This window comes from Macaca nemestrina, chromosome 1 (genome assembly GCF_043159975.1).
Source record: "Macaca nemestrina isolate mMacNem1 chromosome 1, mMacNem.hap1, whole genome shotgun sequence".
Classification (NCBI taxonomy): Eukaryota; Metazoa; Chordata; class Mammalia; order Primates; family Cercopithecidae; genus Macaca; species Macaca nemestrina.
This window is the reverse complement of record NC_092125.1, coordinates 207,183,333-207,200,361: the sequence shown is the minus strand read 5'-3', so window position 1 is coordinate 207,200,361 and position 17,029 is coordinate 207,183,333. Positions and strand designations below refer to the sequence as shown.

At 48.6% G+C, this 17,029-nt stretch overlaps 1 protein-coding gene across 1 annotated transcript; it reads right to left on the bottom strand.

Annotated features, from left to right (window-relative positions):
- Nucleotides 1-1,671: 1,671 nt before the first annotated feature.
- On the bottom strand, nt 1,672-16,910 carry LOC105494518 (GPN-loop GTPase 2). The gene is made up of 5 exons (XM_011763018.2): nt 16,243-16,910; nt 15,521-15,677; nt 12,371-12,531; nt 10,904-11,034; nt 1,672-5,940 (listed from the first exon to the last, which is right to left on the bottom strand). The coding sequence occupies exons 1-5, from the start codon at nt 16,651-16,653 to the stop codon at nt 5,868-5,870; spliced, it is 933 nt and encodes a 310-aa protein (XP_011761320.2). The 5' UTR covers nt 16,654-16,910; the 3' UTR covers nt 1,672-5,867.
- Nucleotides 16,911-17,029: the final 119 nt, after the last annotated feature.

Below are 17,029 nucleotides of genomic sequence, written 5' to 3'. Positions count from 1 at the left end.
TGAGCCCGGTAGGTGGAAGTTGCAGTGAGCCTGGGCGACAGTGCAAGATCCTGTCTTCAAAAAAAAAAAAAAATTCAAGTTTATTTGGCATGGCTACGAAGGGGCCTCTCATGTCCCTTCTCCACAACTGCTTCAGAGTTTTAGAATGAGGAGGAAAAAAAAGCCCTTGCCGTGTATTCTCATCCAGAGTAATTTACCAATACTGTCTTTTTTTACTGTCTTTTTTCCACCTCAGTTGGCCCCTAAATCCCCACCCCATTCCGTCACAGCCTGTCTTGGCCCACCTCGACACCTGGGCTGAGTTAGCTCCCTGGCTGGAAAAGGTCACACTGGGCTCGAAATGAGGCACATGGGTTTCCCCATCTTTAGCAGGCCTGATGCCATGGAGGTATGTGCTGCAACTCCTTTTAAATGGGACAAGACAAGACAGTGAACGGCCCAGATCAGGCTGGGTAAGTAAAGGCTCAAAAGCCAGAGACGAGAAGAAAAGAGAGAGGAGGGGACTAGTGTTTTGCTAGAGAATTTCCCTCCAGGATTCCAGGATAATTGGGCCACTTCACTGCTTTCAAAATTGGTGTGATCCTTAAAAGTGCTTCAGTGGGTCTGAAGCCACTCCTCTCCCCACTTAGGATTCTTGAGAAAGGGACAGAGAATTCCTCAAATCGACCTCCCCTTTCTCTTTCCCACAGATCCTAATGGGACCATACTTCCTATATTCTCAGCCACCAGCGGGTGGGCATTTTGCTAATCCAGGCAGAAAGGATGTGCTTCAGCTCTGTGGGCTTTAGGGCCTCATCCTCACGCATAAGCCTCTTAGTTAGGCTGGAAACCTTTCCAATTACCTATGGTCCCTGCTAAGTTCTTCCAATTCTATACTGTCTTCTAATTGTTGAGGTCCCCAATTCAGAGCCAAGAAATGCATATAACCTAATGTCATTGGTTAGTAGGGATGACCAGGAAGGTCCCTTCTGAGGCACTCAGAGAGGTCTTCCTCCCTCCCGAAGTTGTAGAGAATTGTCAAGTGAAGTCTGGAGATGAGAAGAGCAATTTCAGACACTATCAGTGAGATGTAAAGTGGTATCTTTTTTGGAAAGCATTTTGGCAACATGAATCCCAAACCTGGAATATGTCAATTATTTCATTTCCAGGACTACCTCACAAGTTAAAAATCAGAGATTCAGACAATGATTTTAGTACAAAGATGTTAATTATCACACTATTTACAAAAGTAAAAATTGATGATGACTTGTAGGCTAGTAGTAGGCTAACCACGGGAGTATGCATAGGTAAACAATGTTATACCCAAACCATGGACTATTACCATGGTGACATTACAAAGGTTATTTACTTGATTGTTTCAGACAGGGTCTCACTCTATTGCCCAGGCTAGAGTGCAGTGGCATGATCATAGCTCACTGCAGCCTCCATGTCCTGGCTCGAGTGATCCTCCCACATCAGCCTCCCAGAGTGCTGGAATTATAGGAATTGTATCTGTTTTTTATTACATGGAATGGTGTTAACTGAAAAAGGCAGGATATAACACAATCATAAAATATCGCACTTATATAAATGCAATATCCATCCCTAGGTATACAAAAATAAGACTGAAAGAATATACAAAATACCTCCAGATGTTTACAGAGATGAGAAAAAAAGAGAATACACAAAATATAGATTTGAATATAGAATTTATTTTTCTTTTAAACAGATGACCCCACAGAAAGCTTCTGTTATGGGATCCTGGGTGACTCATTTGCTCTTTTCATTTTCGTGTTTGTTTTTTTTTTTTGAGATGGACTTTCGATCTTGTTACCCAGGCTGGAGTGCAATGGCGCGATCTCAGCTCACTAAAACCTCTGCCTCTCGGGTTCAAGCAATTCTCCTGCTTCAGTCTCCCAAGTAGCTGGAATTACAGGCACATGCTACCATGCCCTGCTAATTTTTCTGCATTTTTAGCAGAGACAGGTTTTCGCCATGTTGGCCAGGCTGGTCTTACACTCCTGACCTCAGATGATCTGCCCGCCTTGGCCTCCCAAAGTGCTGGGATTACAGACATGAGCCACCATGCTTGGCCTTCTCTTTCATTTTCTAAGTTTTTTACTTTCCTGTATTAGGAAATTTTAAAATAATCTTAAGGATGACTGCCACATGCCAGCCATAATGGAGGATGTTCTTTTTTTTTTTTTTTTTTTTTTGAGACGGAGTCTGGCTCTGTCGTCCGGGCTGGAGTGCAGTGGCCGGATCTCAGCTTACTGCAAGCTCCACCTCCCGGGTTTACGCCATTCTCCTGCCTCAGCCTCCCGAGTAGCTGGGACTACAGGCGCCCGCCACCTCGCCCGGCTAGTTTTTTTGTATTTTTTAGTAGAGACGGGGTTTCACCGTGTTAGCCAGGATGGTCTCGATCTCCTGACCTCGTGATCCGCCCGTCTCGGCCTCCCAAAGTGCTGGGATTACAGGCTTGAGCCACTGCGCCCGGCCCGGATGGTCTTTCTTCTACCCTAGACATTTCACACTGCACAGGCCTCACTTGGATCTGACATCTTCCTTTCTGCACTGTGCAGATCCCCTCAGTATATGCAGAGAACAGAAAATCACTTTGCTGCCAGTGGAAGGTAGACAGAAGCTACATTTACTGGGGAAGAAAATACCCTTGCTGTCAAACCATGGCCTGAAAATAAAGGCCCTGAATTATTTCCACCTATCCCCACTCGATGGCTGCAGAAAATGCTGAGGGTGCTTGCATATGAGGCCATAAAGTTGTAAAGGATGCCTTCCAGCCCCCATTTGGTTTGTTTTGGTGAGAGCTGGGGCCTCTGTGATGGGCAAGCATCAAAACCCATGACCACAGCCATTGGTACTGCTTTCAAAAGCATAGCACCCACCCTAACGCCCTGATAAAGGATTTGTCCAGTAGTCTGGGCGTCAGGATTCCTGGGCTCTAGGCCCCACAGGTGATTCACAGCTAGCCCCAGGCTGTGCCTCCTGGCCTCAGTTTCCCTGGCTTGCTCTATTGGTACTTCCTGCCTACTCCGTGGGGTGTTAATAGGGGTGAGGTGCTTTGAACTTCTCAGATGAAAGAGGCTGGGAAGCAGCACCCAGTTATTATCCCCTATAGAGCCAGGCGTGGGAGCTGAGGTTGCTTTCATACTGTTCCAGTCACAGTAGCCTCCTCATATCCCCTCATTCGTCTGCCTTTGGCTCTGGCTGTCACAACCAGAAAGCAAAGCACAGTCAGTCCTATTTCAATGCTGTTTCAGAACAGATGTCCCTAAATGAATGTGCCAACTACACAAACCACTGGTGAACTATCTATGATTTAGTAATACTTTATAGGTGCCTAATTTCTTTCTCCTGATTGGCTGCAAAACCTGTGGGACAAGGACTGTGACTTCTCACCAATAAATATACCAAAGGAGGAATACTCACAATTTAGTCAGCAAAACAGCTTATGAGAGAGCCAGGCTGACCAAAGTTCAAACTTCTCATCTTTCTGCTTCTTCACTGTAACATGGGTAATGGCTTATTAATTCTCCCCGTCTTGTCTATCTCTAATGAGGATTATGTGTGGAAGCACTCTAAAATACCAAGCACTTCATGTGTGTTAAAAAGTCCAAATGTGGCCAGGTGCGGTGGCTCACACCTGTAATCCCAGCACTTTGGGAGGCCAAGGCGGGTAGATCACGAGGTCAGTAGTTCAAGACCAGCCTGAACAACATGGTGAAACCCCGACACTACTAAAAATACAAAAATTAGCCAGGCGTGTTGGCGGGCACCTGTAATCCCAGCTACTCGGGAGGCTGAGGCAGAGAATTGCTTGAACCTGGGAAGTGGAGGTTGCAGAGAGCCAAGATTGCGCCACTGGACTCCAGCCTGGGCAACAGAGAGAGACTTTATCTCAAAAAAAAAAAAAAAAAAAGTCCAAATGTATGCAAATAAAACTTGGCATAACAGTCTTGCCCAGGGCATCAGTCCTGCCCCTTCTAACACCAGGTTACAACTGCAAAAAGTAAGGCTGGGGTGCCACCTACTGGTTGAAAAATATATGAACTGCATCCAGCCAGTTGCAAGAAGAGCAAAGAAAAAACTTCAAGCCCTCTTAATTTTTGCCACACTCTCATAGGAACTGCCATATTATATATTAATATTTTTCTTTACACAACTTATATATTTTTTTGAGATGGAGTCTCGCTGTGTCGCCCAGGTTGGAATGTAATGGCACAATCTTGGCTCACTGCAACCTCTGCCTCCCGGGTTCAAGAATTCTTCTCCCTGAGCCTCCCTAGTAGCTGGGATTATAGGCATGCAACACCATGCCCAGCTAATTTTTGTGTTTTTAGTAGAGAGGGGTTTCACCATGTTGGCCAGGCTGGTCTCGAACTCCTGACCTCAGGTGATCCGCCCACATCAGCCTTCCAATGTGCTGGGCTTACAGGCATGAGTCAACGTGCCCAGCCTTGTATTTCATTTTTGAAGCAAACCTTTTTTTTTGAGACAAAGTCTCACTCTGTCACCAGGCTGGAGTGCAGTGGCACAATCTCAGTTCACTGTAACCTCTGACTCCTGGGTTCAAACAATTCTCCTGCCTCAGCTTCCCAAGTAGCTAGAACTACAGGCATGCACCACCATGCCCAGCTAATTTTTACATTTTTTTGGTAGAGACAGGGTTTCACCATGTTGGCCAGGATGGTCTTGATCTCTTGACCTTGTGATCTGCTGGCTTCGGCCTCCCAAGGTGCTGGGATTACAGGCATGAGACACCGTGCCCGGCCTTGAAGTAAACTTTTAACCACTACTGTAAATAGAAAACTAGTCAACACTTGTCAAAAATAGAATAAAGCCATAAAACAAATAAAATGAATATAAAACATTAATAAAGGTCTAGCCAGCAATTGTTGCCTGTGAAAGCTGAGTTTGAGGCTCTGTTAAAACTGAAAATATTGGGACACAGTGGCTCACACCTGTAGTCCCAGTTACTCAGGCGTCTCAGGTGGGAGGACTGCTTGAGCCTAGGAGTTTGAGTCCAGCCTGGGCCATATAGTGAGACCTCTTTTTTTTTTTTTTTTTTTTTTTGAGACGGAGTCTCGCGCTGTGTCACCCAGGCTGGAGTGCAGTGGCGCGATCTCGGCTCACTGCAAGCTCCGCCTCCCGGGTTCACGCCATTCTCCTGCCTCAGCCTCCCAAGCAGCTGGGATTACAGGCGCCTACCACACACCTGGCTAACTTTTTGTATTTTTAGTAGAGACGGGGTTTCACCGTGTTAACCAGGATGGTCTCGATCTCCTGACCTCGTGATCCGCCCGCCTCGGCCTCCCAAAGTGCTGGGATTACAGGCGTGAGCCACCGCGCCCAGCCAAGACCTCATCTTTTTAAATAACAAACAAACCTGAGAACCAAAAACTGAAGATTAATAGAAACACCTGACTAGAGACTGAATGTCAATCCTATGTGACTGAATGTGAATTATATGCTTTGGGGAAATACTGATTATTCCAAGGGAAGGTGACACTCCCTCATTCTTCCCCAAACCCCTGGGCCCGGAAGACTGAAGAAGAGTTTGGAAGTCACAAAAAGTAGAATATAAACTCTTGTATTGCAGCACATTCCGTCACAGCCTGAGTAGGACCAGTGCTCGACTTTCTGGTGGCAGGGCCCGGAGCTCACAGACACCACTGACAGTATGGTAGGTGTTCTGCTTGGCGCCATGTCTGGCTTTTTGGCCAGAAGTCCTTTGCAGAGCTCAATATCCCCTTGCCAGCCCACCAGCTCTCGCTGGGAGGACTTGCTCTTGGGTCTGCAGCCTGCTTCAGGAGCCTCCACTTTCCCCAGTGCTGGGTTATGCATCCTGCTCTCCAGGATCCACCTTGTTGCTATAGCTGCATGGCTTCCTGCTCCACTGACTGGTTCGAGGGTGCCAGGTACTTCTCCTGGATGCCCAGTGTGCTGAGGAGGGGTGCGTCAAGGCTGATAGCATAGGCGGAGGATGGGGAGCTGGTCTGGGCAGGATGTGACTTCCGCTGATGCCTACACTCCAACCATGTTCATCCCTCTCTTCCTCATAAATTATAGGGACCAATCAAGTATGAGAAGCCTCCAAAAACATCCAGACTCAAATGCTCCTACTCTATATGCCTCTTCCACACACTGCTGCGGATCAAAGGACTGAAGAGCGCTAACCTTCCAATGTTGTGTTATGGTACATGCTCTGGAGCCAGACCAAGTGGGTTCAAATCCTGATGATGTCTGGGTCTGGGGTCTGACGAGGAGATGGAGGTTAGCCATGGCTAGGTTGGCTATGTTAGGACACCACGGCGGTTCTACTACCAAATGGCTCCAAAGGAAGAAACTGAGATTCTACACCCAGCAAAACCAAGGTTTGAACTGTTCTTCCAAAACATCCCGGGAGAGGGACCTTAGGCCTGTCGCCTCACTTATAAAAGGGCTTGAAATGAGAATTAAATGACCCTGCAAATAAAATACTTAGCCCACCAAATGATGTTCAAGTTACAGACCTTTTTCTTTTTTTTTTTTTTTTGTTGAGACGGAGTCTCACTCTGTCACAAAGCTGGAGTGCAGTGGCACGATCTCGGCTCACTGCAACCTCCAACTCCTGGTTCAAGCAACTCTTCTGCTTCAGCCTCCAGAGTAGCTGGGACTACAGGCACCCGCCACCACACCCAGCTAATTTTTGTATTTTTAGTAGAGATGGCGTTTCACCATGTTGGCCAGGATGGTCTCCATCTCCTGACCTCGTGATCTGCCCACCTCTGCCTCCCTAAGTGCTGGGATTACAGGCGTGAGCCACCGTGCCTGGCCCTTACAGACCTTTCTTTACTGTCTCTATGAATCCATCAACCAAAATCCATCTCACCCCTAGTCAGATTGACTCTCAACTGGTGCCCCTTCCCAGTGACTTTTCCACAGCAGATACTGCCTTATTTCTGTGCAAGCTGGCCCTGAAGATCACTGAGGATCAGTGAAATCCACCTTGCTTATCTCTGACCTAATGCCCACATTCCTGAGTAGGGCATACAAAGCCTCACCTCCTACCTGCCTACCTGTCTGGCCCCACTGCTGCTCCCCTCTCTGAGTCCTTGCCCTGCTCACAAGTCATGTCATCCTACTTTTTTTTTTACCCAGGCTGAAGTACTGTGGCGCCATCTTGGCTCACTGCAACCTCCACCTCCTGGGTTCAAGCGATTCTCCTGCCTCAGCCTCCCAAGTAGCTGGAACTACAGGCGTGCACTACCACACCCAGCTAATTTTTGTATTTTTTAAACAGAAACATGGTTTCACCATTTGGCCAGGTGATCTGGACTCAGGTGATCTGCCCCCACTTGGCCCCCCAAGGTGCTGGGATTACAAGCGTGAGCCATCATGCCCAGCCCCTACTTTTTGTCAAAAATAAATTTCTATACTTAAAAAAAAAAAAAAAAAAAAGAGATGGGGTCTCACTATGTTGCCCAGTCTGGTCTCAAACTCCTGGCCTTGAGCAATCCTCCCACCTTTTAACTCCCAACATGTTGGAATTACAGGCATGAAGCCATTACACTTGGCCCATGCCATCTTATTTGCAACCCTCAAAACCTGTCTCAACTTTGAACCTCTATGCCTTTGCATATACTGTTCTCTTTAACTTGAATTCCCTTTCCTTCTTCATTAGACTGGCTAACCCTCACCTTGAAATGATGCAACTCACGTGCCACGACTCCATAAAGCTTTCCTTACCCACCTACCCTTCAGCAAAGCTGACCGCTCCCTTCTTTGTATCAGTCCCTACTCTCTTATAGCGAGCTGCTGAATCTTTTTTTTTTTTTTGAGAGGGAGTCTTGCTCTGTCACCCAGGCTGGAGTGCAGTGGCACAGTCTCGGCTCACTGCAAGTTCCGCCTCCTGGGTTCATGCCATTCTCCTGCCTCAGCTTCCCAAGTAGCTGGGACTACAGGCACCCGCCATCACGCCCAGCTAATTTGTTGTATTTTTAGTTGAGACAGGGTTTCACCGTGTGAGCCAGGATGGTCTCGATCTCCTGACCTTATGATCCGCCCACCTCGGCCTCCCAAAGTGCTGGGATTACAGGCGTGAGCCACCGCACCCTGCTGAGAGCTGCTGAATCTTAAGTGGGTTAGGGTTGGGGCAGAATCTAAAATCAGCACAAATGTATATGGTTAAAAATACCCTTGAAAATTCCTCAAATTATTTGTTAAATGCAGCATACATGGTTTTGTGAATAGAACCCTTTATATATATGAATACATAAAGTAACATACAGATGCTCCATGACTTATGATGGGGTTACATCCTGATAAACCCATCCCAAATCAAAAATATCTTAAGTCAAAAATGCAGGCCGGGCGCGGTGGCTCAAACCTGTAATCTCAGCACTTTGGGAGGCCGAGACGGGCGGATCATGAGGTCAGGAGATCGAGACCATCCTGGCTAATACGGTGAAACCCCGTCTCTACTAAAAAATACAAAAAACTAGCCGGGCGAAGTGGCGGGTGCCTGTAGTCCCAGCTACTCGGGAGGCTGAGGCAGGAGAATGGCGTGAACCCGAGAGGAGGAGCTTGCAGTGAGCTGAGATCCGGCCACTGCACTCCAGCCTGGGTGACAGAGCAAGACTCCGTCTCAAAAAAAAAAAAAAAAAAAAGAAAATGCATTTAATACACATAACCTACCCACACATCAGTTTAGTCTCACCTACCTTCAATATTCTTAGAACACTTACGTTAGCCTGCATTTGGGCAAAATTATCTAACACAAAGCCTGTTTTATAATAAAAATATCTCATGTAATTTACTGAATACTGTACTGAAAGTGAAAGAATGATTGATAGGTACCCAAAGTACAATTTCTACTGAATGCATACAGCTTTCACGCCATTGTAAAGTTGAACCATCTTAAGTTGGGAACCATGTGCACGGTGTACAAAATATTACAACACTATTTAAATTGCTCCTCCCAGCCTAGGCTGCATGGTGAAACCCCATCTCTACTGAAAAAAAAAAAAAAAAAAAAAGGCGAGGCGTGCTGGCTCACACCTGTGGCTCACCCAGCACTTTGGGAGGCCGAGGCCGAGGCGTCTCAAAGAGACAGAGTCTCGCTCTGTCGCCCAGGCTGGAGTGCAGTGGCATGATCTCGGCTCACTGCAAGTTTCATCTCCTGGGTTCACACCATTCTCCTGTCTCGGCCTCCCCAGCAGCTGGGACTACAGGTGCATGCTGCCACACCCGGCTAATTTTTTGTATTTTTAGTAGAGACGGGTTTCACCTTGTTAGCCAGGATGGTCTTGATCTCCTGACCTTGTGATCCGCCCGCCTCAGCCTCCCAAAGTGCTCGGATTACAGGCGTGAGCCACCGCGCTCGGCCAAAAGTCCATCTTAAATTTAAAAAACAAAAAATTGCTCCTCCCCTCCCTTGCTGAGCACATGCAGTCCAATTGGCCTACATTAACTGCAGGTGTGACACAGCTCCTTAGTACCTTCACCAGAGACTGCACACTCTACTACCATTATTTGTAAGTCATTCATCCAACCCCCGCCCCATGAGCTTTGTTTCCCACATATGGCTTGACACAGATCAGTAAGTGTTGGCTGGAATTCTTTTCCTCTGTACCCTAAGACTCTGAGTCCCCCTTGTCTCCAGCATGCTGCGTAGATGCTGAATCTGTGACAGCATCAGTCTAGAGGGCCTGGACTTTCCTGTACTGTTTCACGCATGGCCTCTGTGACCTGATGGACACCTCTTGGCTCCAGCCTCACTAGTCACTAACCAAGCTCCAAAGTCTGGCTACCTCTTGGATAGCTCTGGATGTCCCATGGACCCCTGAACACAGCACATCTGCCAGCTCTTGTCCCTTTTATCCATGTGAAAAACCTGCCCCCTCCTCCTTTTCCTGCCTCAGTGATTAGTAAAACCACCCATGCACTGTCTAAGCCAGAGATGTGGGAAGCTAAATTCTGCTCCAGCTCCATCTACCCATTCAGTCACTGACTCTTATAGTCTATCTCCTTAGTATTTTTCCATTCCACACCTTTCTATTCTCACTACAAATTTTTCATCCCTTCTCAACTAACAAGACTGTAAAACTCTTCTGCCCCCAATCACATCCCTTAAATGCATTTTCCACAATTGCAGGGGCTTTCCTGAAATGTACATGTGATCGTGTCATACCCTGTTCAACAGTACTGCTTGAATAGTGGCTCCCACTGCCCACTCATGAACTGAAGTCCACATTCCTTAGTAGGGCACTCAGGCCCCTCCCTCGGCAGCCCTGCCTGCACCCCTGCAAAGTCCTTTCCTCTTCACATGCAACACACCAGGCAACTGGACCTCCTGCATCTCTCCCAAATGACCAATGCCCTCTCATTTCTGGACCTCTGTATTTGTTGCTCCTACTGCTCAATATCGTCCCTTGTCCTCAGTACAACCAACTCTGAAGCCAAGGGACCACCTTTGCACATGAGAGACAGTCATCAGGAAGCCCAACTGATCAATATGAATCAGTCATCCACAGGTGGGTGCAGTGGCTCACGTCTGTAATCCCAGCACTTTGGGAAGCTGAGGCGGGTGGATCACCTGAGGTCAGGAGTTCCAGATCAGCCTGGCCAACATGGTGAAACCCCGTCTCTACTAAAAATACAAAAATTAGCTGGGCACAGTGGCACATGCCTGTAATCCCAGCTACTCGGGAAGCTGAGGCAGAAGAATCGCTTGAACCTGGGAGGCAGAGGTTACAGTGAGCCAAGACTGCGACATTGTGCAATCCAGCGTGGGCAACAAGAGGGAAACTCCCTCTCAAAAAAAAAAAAAAGGTCACCCAGAAGGATGATGACTGCACCTCCTGTGGCCATTCCTGAGCCCCATGTCTCACCCTCTCCACTATGGCCAGGAAGCTGGCAAGGATACGAAGAGAAATGGAAGTCGGCTCCCATTGTGGCAGACATCATGGCCTCTAGGCTTCGCTGCTCTTGGGCTCCGAAACAGTATCCATTGGCTTTATCTACAGCCTGCAGGACTCGCTGGATGCTCTCCTTGTCCTGAGCAGGGAGGAGAGAAACAGTTTTGTGAGTGAAACAGAAGTGTGTAAAACTGCTTGCAATCTCTAAATATACCTTCCTCCATCTTGCCTCTGTATGTGTAGCTTTCTTGGCCTGGAGTAGTTCTACATGTCCCCAAAGGCTGGATAAATCCCATGTTTTCTGACCACCAACTCACTCAGATTAGAACAGATAAGCTCCCCTATGCACATCCATAGTCCCCTGGGTTTACATCTATTGTACATGTAATAAATGCCTATTAACTCACCTGCCTCCCCTACTAAACTAAGCACTTCTTAGGGCCAGTTCATCTGTCGCAGTATTCCCAGTGCCTGGCATAGTACTCCTCTTAAGCAGATATCCAATAAATATGCATGTTTTAAATCTATAACTGGGCCAGGCGCAGTGTTCACGCCTGTAAAGCCCAGCACTTTGGGAGGCTGAGGCAGGTGGATCACTTGAGGTCAGGAGTTTGAGACCAGCCTGGCCAACATGGTGAAACCCTGTCTCTACTAAAAATACAAAAATTAGCTGGGCATGATGACAGATGCCTGTAATCCCAGTTACTTGTGAGGGTGAGGCAGGAGAATCGGTTGAACCCAGGAGGCGGAGGTTGCAGTGAGCTAAGATCACACCACTGCACTCCATCCTGGGCGACAGAGTGAGATTTCTGTCACACACACAAAAAAAACTATAACTGTTTCCTCATCCATATACAGTAATAAAAACAGTCTATATATCACATGGTGGGAAGGACAAACCAAAATTACATATGTCTAGTCCTTAGCAAAGTGCCCAGCACAGAAAGCCATAAATAAGAGGTAACTATTATGATTGATATTATAGAGTTCATCTCCTCATATAAGCGTGGCATTAGAAGTGAGGAAACAAGTTAGCTCAAGTTCACCCACTGCAGAAAGGAATCTAACATGTACCTGCGTCTCCCAGGTTATCTCTGCAGGGTAAAGGTGAGAGGCACAGGGGTTGGGTACCACTTTGCAAAGTCAACAGACAGTTGCCCAGTTGAATGGGCTTAAGAGACTTGTCCCTGGTCCTGGTCAAGTTTCTTGCTGATGACTTTCTGAACTCACCCATTTTCACACTGAGGAGGGAACATGTGAAGAGAGGATCCAGCAAAACAGAATAGACAGGCAAAAGTTTGGTCCACCCTCTTTACTGGAATTCTGCCCCTACAGCAGCCCCTGGTCCTGAAACTAAGATTACTCAGTGATAGTCAACCCAGGGCAAAGACCATTGTTTAAGCTCTCAAAGCATCCTGTGCTTTTGGCTTGGTGAATCCCAGGCACTGTCAGAGTCCTGTCTTAGCCCCCAGTACCTGGATGTTCAGAGGGATAAAGGACACCAGGCTATAGTCTTCGATGAGTTGCACTAGCTTCTCATTGAGCTGGCGGTAGTGGCGGAAGAAAGGGTCAGAAGCCAGGTGGTCAAGCAGGTAGGAGAGGTCCAGAACCTCTGTGTAGTAGTCCAGGTTGAAGGCTAAAGAGAGAAAACTGTGTTCAGGAACAACCAGTATCAGGCTAAAGACCTGAGGACGAGGTTCATTTTTCTTTTTTTCCTTTGTGTATTTATGCACTCAAGTATTACTTGACACAGTAAAATGAAGTTACTAAGAAAAAAAGCTTTTGGCCGGGCACGGTGGCTCACACCTGTAATCCCAGCACTTTGGGAGGCCGAGGCGGGCGGATCACAAGGTCAGGAGATCGAGACCACGGTGAAACCCCGTCTCTACTAAAAATACAAAAAATTAGCCGGGCGCGGTTGTGGGCGCCTGTAGTCCCAGCTACTCGGGAGGCTGAGGCAGGAGAATGGCGTGAACCCGGGAGGCGGAGCTTGTAGTGAGCCGAGATCGCGCCACTGCACTCCAGCCTGGGCGACAGAGCGAGACTCCGTCTCAAAAAAAAAAAAAAAAAAAAGAAAGAAAAAAAGCTTTTGGTTTTACCCTGCTGGCTGTGCTATTTACTAGCTATATAGGCAGGTACCTATTTCATAGCACTGTTGTGAAGATTAAATGCTATAAACTCCAGTGTCTGGTACAGAGAAGTGCTTGATCAACAACTGCAAACAGGCTGGGGTCAGTGGCTCACGCCTGTAATCCCAGCACTTTGGGAGGCCGAGGTGGGTGATCACCTGAGGTCAGGAGTTCAAGACCAGCCAATATGGTGAAACTCCATCTCTACTAAAAATACAAAATTAGACGGACCTGGTGGCACATGCCTGTAATCCCAGCTACTCGGGAGGGTGATACAGGAGAATCACCTGAATCTGGGAGGCAGAGGATGCAGTGAGCCGAGATTGCACCATTGCACTCCAGCCTGGGCAACAGGAGCGAAACTGTCTCAAAAATAAATAAATAAATAAAGTTGCAAATAATGATATCAAACATGGACCAAGAACTGTGTATGGCTGTCCTCACCTCACAGAGCTCACAGTCAGGTCATACCCTCAGGACCTGGCATGTACACTGCAAAGACTCTGTAAATGGTTAAACTGAATAAATGCTACATTCTAGCAGGGTAGCCTCCTGGGTATATCACTTTCCTTTTCTGAGCCAGTTATTTCTTAATGTAAAATAAGGACTAGATGATGCTGAGGTCCCTGATTCGGTTTTATAAATCATTTCCCACTAAAAGAGGTAAGTTGCACCTCCCCCTAGTGGCCTGTTTCTGCCCAGAAAACTTAAGTATCTGGGCTCCTTGGCAGATCTATCCTAAAGTGAGCTGAGGACTCTACATCACTCTATGTCCAGACTAGAAGCTAGCTGGCTCCCTGGACAAGGTCCTGACACCTCCCTTTCCTCCCTACTGCTTATGTGCTGGTCATTTTATCTGTCTTCTCTAGGTTCCTTTGTGGCTAGAGATGCTATTTAGGGAACAATGTCCCCAGTTCAGGAGAGTGCTAATTTTTTTTTTTTTTTTTTTGAGACGGAGTCTCGCTCTGTCGCCCAGGCTGGAGTGCAGTGGCGCGATCTCAGCTCACTGCAAGCTCCGCCTCCCGGGTTCACACCATTCTCCTGCCTCAGCCTCCTGAGTAGCTGGGACTACAAGCGCCTGCCACCACGTCTAGCTAATTTTTTTTTTTTTTTTTTTGAGACAGAGTCTCGCACTGCAGCCCAGGCTAGAGTGCAGTGGCGCAATCTCGGCTCACTGCAAGCTCCGCCTCCCGGGTTCACGCCATTCTCCTATCTCAGCCTCCCGAGTAGCTGGGACTACAGGCGCCCACCACCACGTCCGGCTAATTTTTTGTATTTTTAGTAGAGACGGGGTTTCACCGTGTTAGCCAGGATGGTCTCGATCTCCTGACCTCGTGATCCTCCCGCCTTGGCCTCCCAAAGTGCTGGGATTACAGGTGTGAACCTCCGTGCCTGGCCTAATTTTTTTCTTTCTTTTTTTTTTTTTTTGAGATGGAGTTTCACTCTTGTTGCCCAGGCTGGAGTACAATGGTGTGATCTTGGCTCACCACAACCTCCGCCTCCCAGGTTCAAGCGATTCTCCTGCCTCAGCTTCCCGAGTAGCTGGGATTACAGGCATGCGCCACCATGCCTGGCTACTTTTTTGTATTTTTAGTAGAGATGGGGTTTCTCCATGTTGGTCAAGCTGGTCTCGAACTCCTGACCTCTGGTGATCTGCCACCTTGGCCTCCCAAAGTGCTGGGATTACAGACGTGAGCCACCATGCCCGGTCGAGAGTACTAATTTGTCAAGAAAAAAAAACTGGCCACTGGGACTCTAGCCAACTCCCCTCATACCAGCCCGCTTCAATCTTCCCTATTTTGTCCCTGGCCTCCCACCCCTTCTCTGTCTCTCTGCCACGTGAGAATATAGCCTCCTTCTGTGAGGACAGAAGGAGGCTGTCTAGGAGCCAGGAAGCAGGCTCTCACCACACACCAGATCTGCTTGTATCTTGATCTTGGACTTACCAGCCTCCAGAACTGTGAGAAATAAATATTTATTGGCTAAGCCATCTGGTCTATGGTATTTTTGTGATGGCAGCACAAACTGACTAAGACAAGGCCTTTATCCCTACTGGTGCCTCTGCATAGAACAGTCCTCCCTTGGCTGGCTCCTTCTCACCATTCACGTCTCAGCTCAGATGCCACTGCCTCAGAGCAGAAGTGAGAAACTGAGGTCCAGAGAGATGAACTGACTTATCCAGATCACACGGTGATTCAGTGGCAGAGCCAGAATTTAAACTCATGCCTGTTTTACTCCACTCACCTCACTCCCAAATATTCACTGTCGTATCACTTTAATTCCTTTGTAATACCTAACACCATCTGTAGCTCTCTCGTCTCCAAAATCTACACAACGGTATCTAGCATAGAGTGGCACAAAATAAATTGGCAGGAGTCAGAACCTGCCTGTGGCTACTATCAGCAGACCACACAAGTCACCAGAGGCAGCTACCTTCAGCTGAGACATTCTAGCCCAGCTACTGCCCTGCTCTTCACCTGGAACAGAAGCTCTTACCCAGCTTCCCATAATGCTCAATGAGGTCCATCTTGGAAAGGAGGTTGATGTGGGGCAGCTCCACGTGCAGCATGGTGGCCAGGGAGGTACACAGTACTGAAATGAACTTGGCAGGGTCTGTGCAGTAGTGAGAATCCACCAGGTGGACGGCAGTCAGCTGGGAGGGAAGAGACAGGGTCAGAGTGGCCTGGAGAAACAGGAATCAGCATTCTCTCATGATAATGAGGGCTGGAGGACAGAGGGGAAGCTTTCCCCATTAGTCTCCTTCTGCCTGTGTTTCTTTCTAGTAACTACCCTCGTTTCCTTCTCCCAGGAAATAGGAGGCTTTTTTTTTTCCTTACAAGATGTCTTGCACTGAGCCTCCCAGTGGGCAAGGGGTTTAAATCCCATGGCATCTGACTCCACTCTTTCATTTACTTTTGCCCACCAATTTACAACAATCTCCATGCCACTTTCTACATTAACCCCTTCCATACTTCTGAAATCGCCAAGTTGGCTACTAACACCCATTTTACACGTGAGTAAACTGAGGTTCAGACTGATGAACTGACTTATCAACACCACACAGCGAGTCAGTAGCAGAGCCAGATTTTGAACTCATACCTGTTTTACTCCAAAGCAACTCAGCCCCTACCTCCCTGTGTGACATGGGGGTGTGGCGTCTGTCCTCCCTGTCTCAGTTACTCCATCCGCAAAATGGTCCTCCCCGCCCTGAGACTCACCCTGAGGTCCCACTGCGCCATTTGGGAGAAGATGCTGCGCAGGGCGCCGTGATGCGTGCAGAGCTCCACCTGTCCTGGGCAGTCGAAGAGGAAGTAGTGGCCGCGGAGGGGGTCCAGCTTGGCACGCAGCCAGTCCAGGTTGGCTTCCAGGTACTCCATGCAGTAGAGCAGTCCGCCGTTGGGACCCAGGCGCAGCGCGTCCATCACGTCGCCCAGCCCCACCAGTTCGCCTACGTCCACGGCACACTCGTACGGCAGCCCCTCGTTGGCCGGGTCCAGGTTCACCACGGCCACGCGCCGGCCCAGCGCGCGCAGGAACTCACTCATGCCCAGACAGTACGTGGTCTTCCCTGAGCCCGGAGGGCCGATCACCGCCTGCCCGAAGGCCGTGGTCGGAGCGGCCCCCGCCATGGGCGGCCCACGGCTCGGAGCAGGTCAGCTCAGAGGGAAAACGGGGCGAGCAGCCGCGCCGGAGACGAGACTGAGGGCGAGGGACCCAGGACGTATACCTCGTTGGCGGCCAGCGTCACTCGCCTCAGGCGGAACAGCGGGGACAGCGTCGCCAACGGGCCGGTACTAACTAGACTAACTTGACTTCCGGACAGCGTCGGAAGCCGCGGGCCAAGGAGAGGAAGTCCCGCCCTCAGGGCGGGGACGTAGCTCGACGCCGAGGGGAGGGCAGCGCAGCCGCGTTTTTCTCGCGGGGAATGGGTCGAATGTGGGGACTTTGCGGGAAAATCTCTCTCGGAATTTCCCTGACCTTACTTCAGACTCGAATTAGAAAAGA

What these genes read in the sequence shown, in the direction of transcription:
- LOC105494518 (XM_011763018.2), bottom strand. Translation starts at nt 16,653, where the DNA reads ATGGCGGGGGCCGCTCCGACCACGGCCTTCGGGCAGGCGGTGATCGGC. An exon ending in TGAGCATTATGGGAAGCTGG is followed by an intron (nt 12,532 to 15,520) that starts GTAAGAGCTTCT and finishes TTCTCTCTTTAG; the next exon opens with CCTTCAACCTGGACTACTAC. An exon ending in TTATCCCTCTGAACATCCAG is followed by an intron (nt 11,035 to 12,370) that starts GTACTGGGGGCT and finishes CTCCCTGCTCAG; the next exon opens with GACAAGGAGAGCATCCAGCG.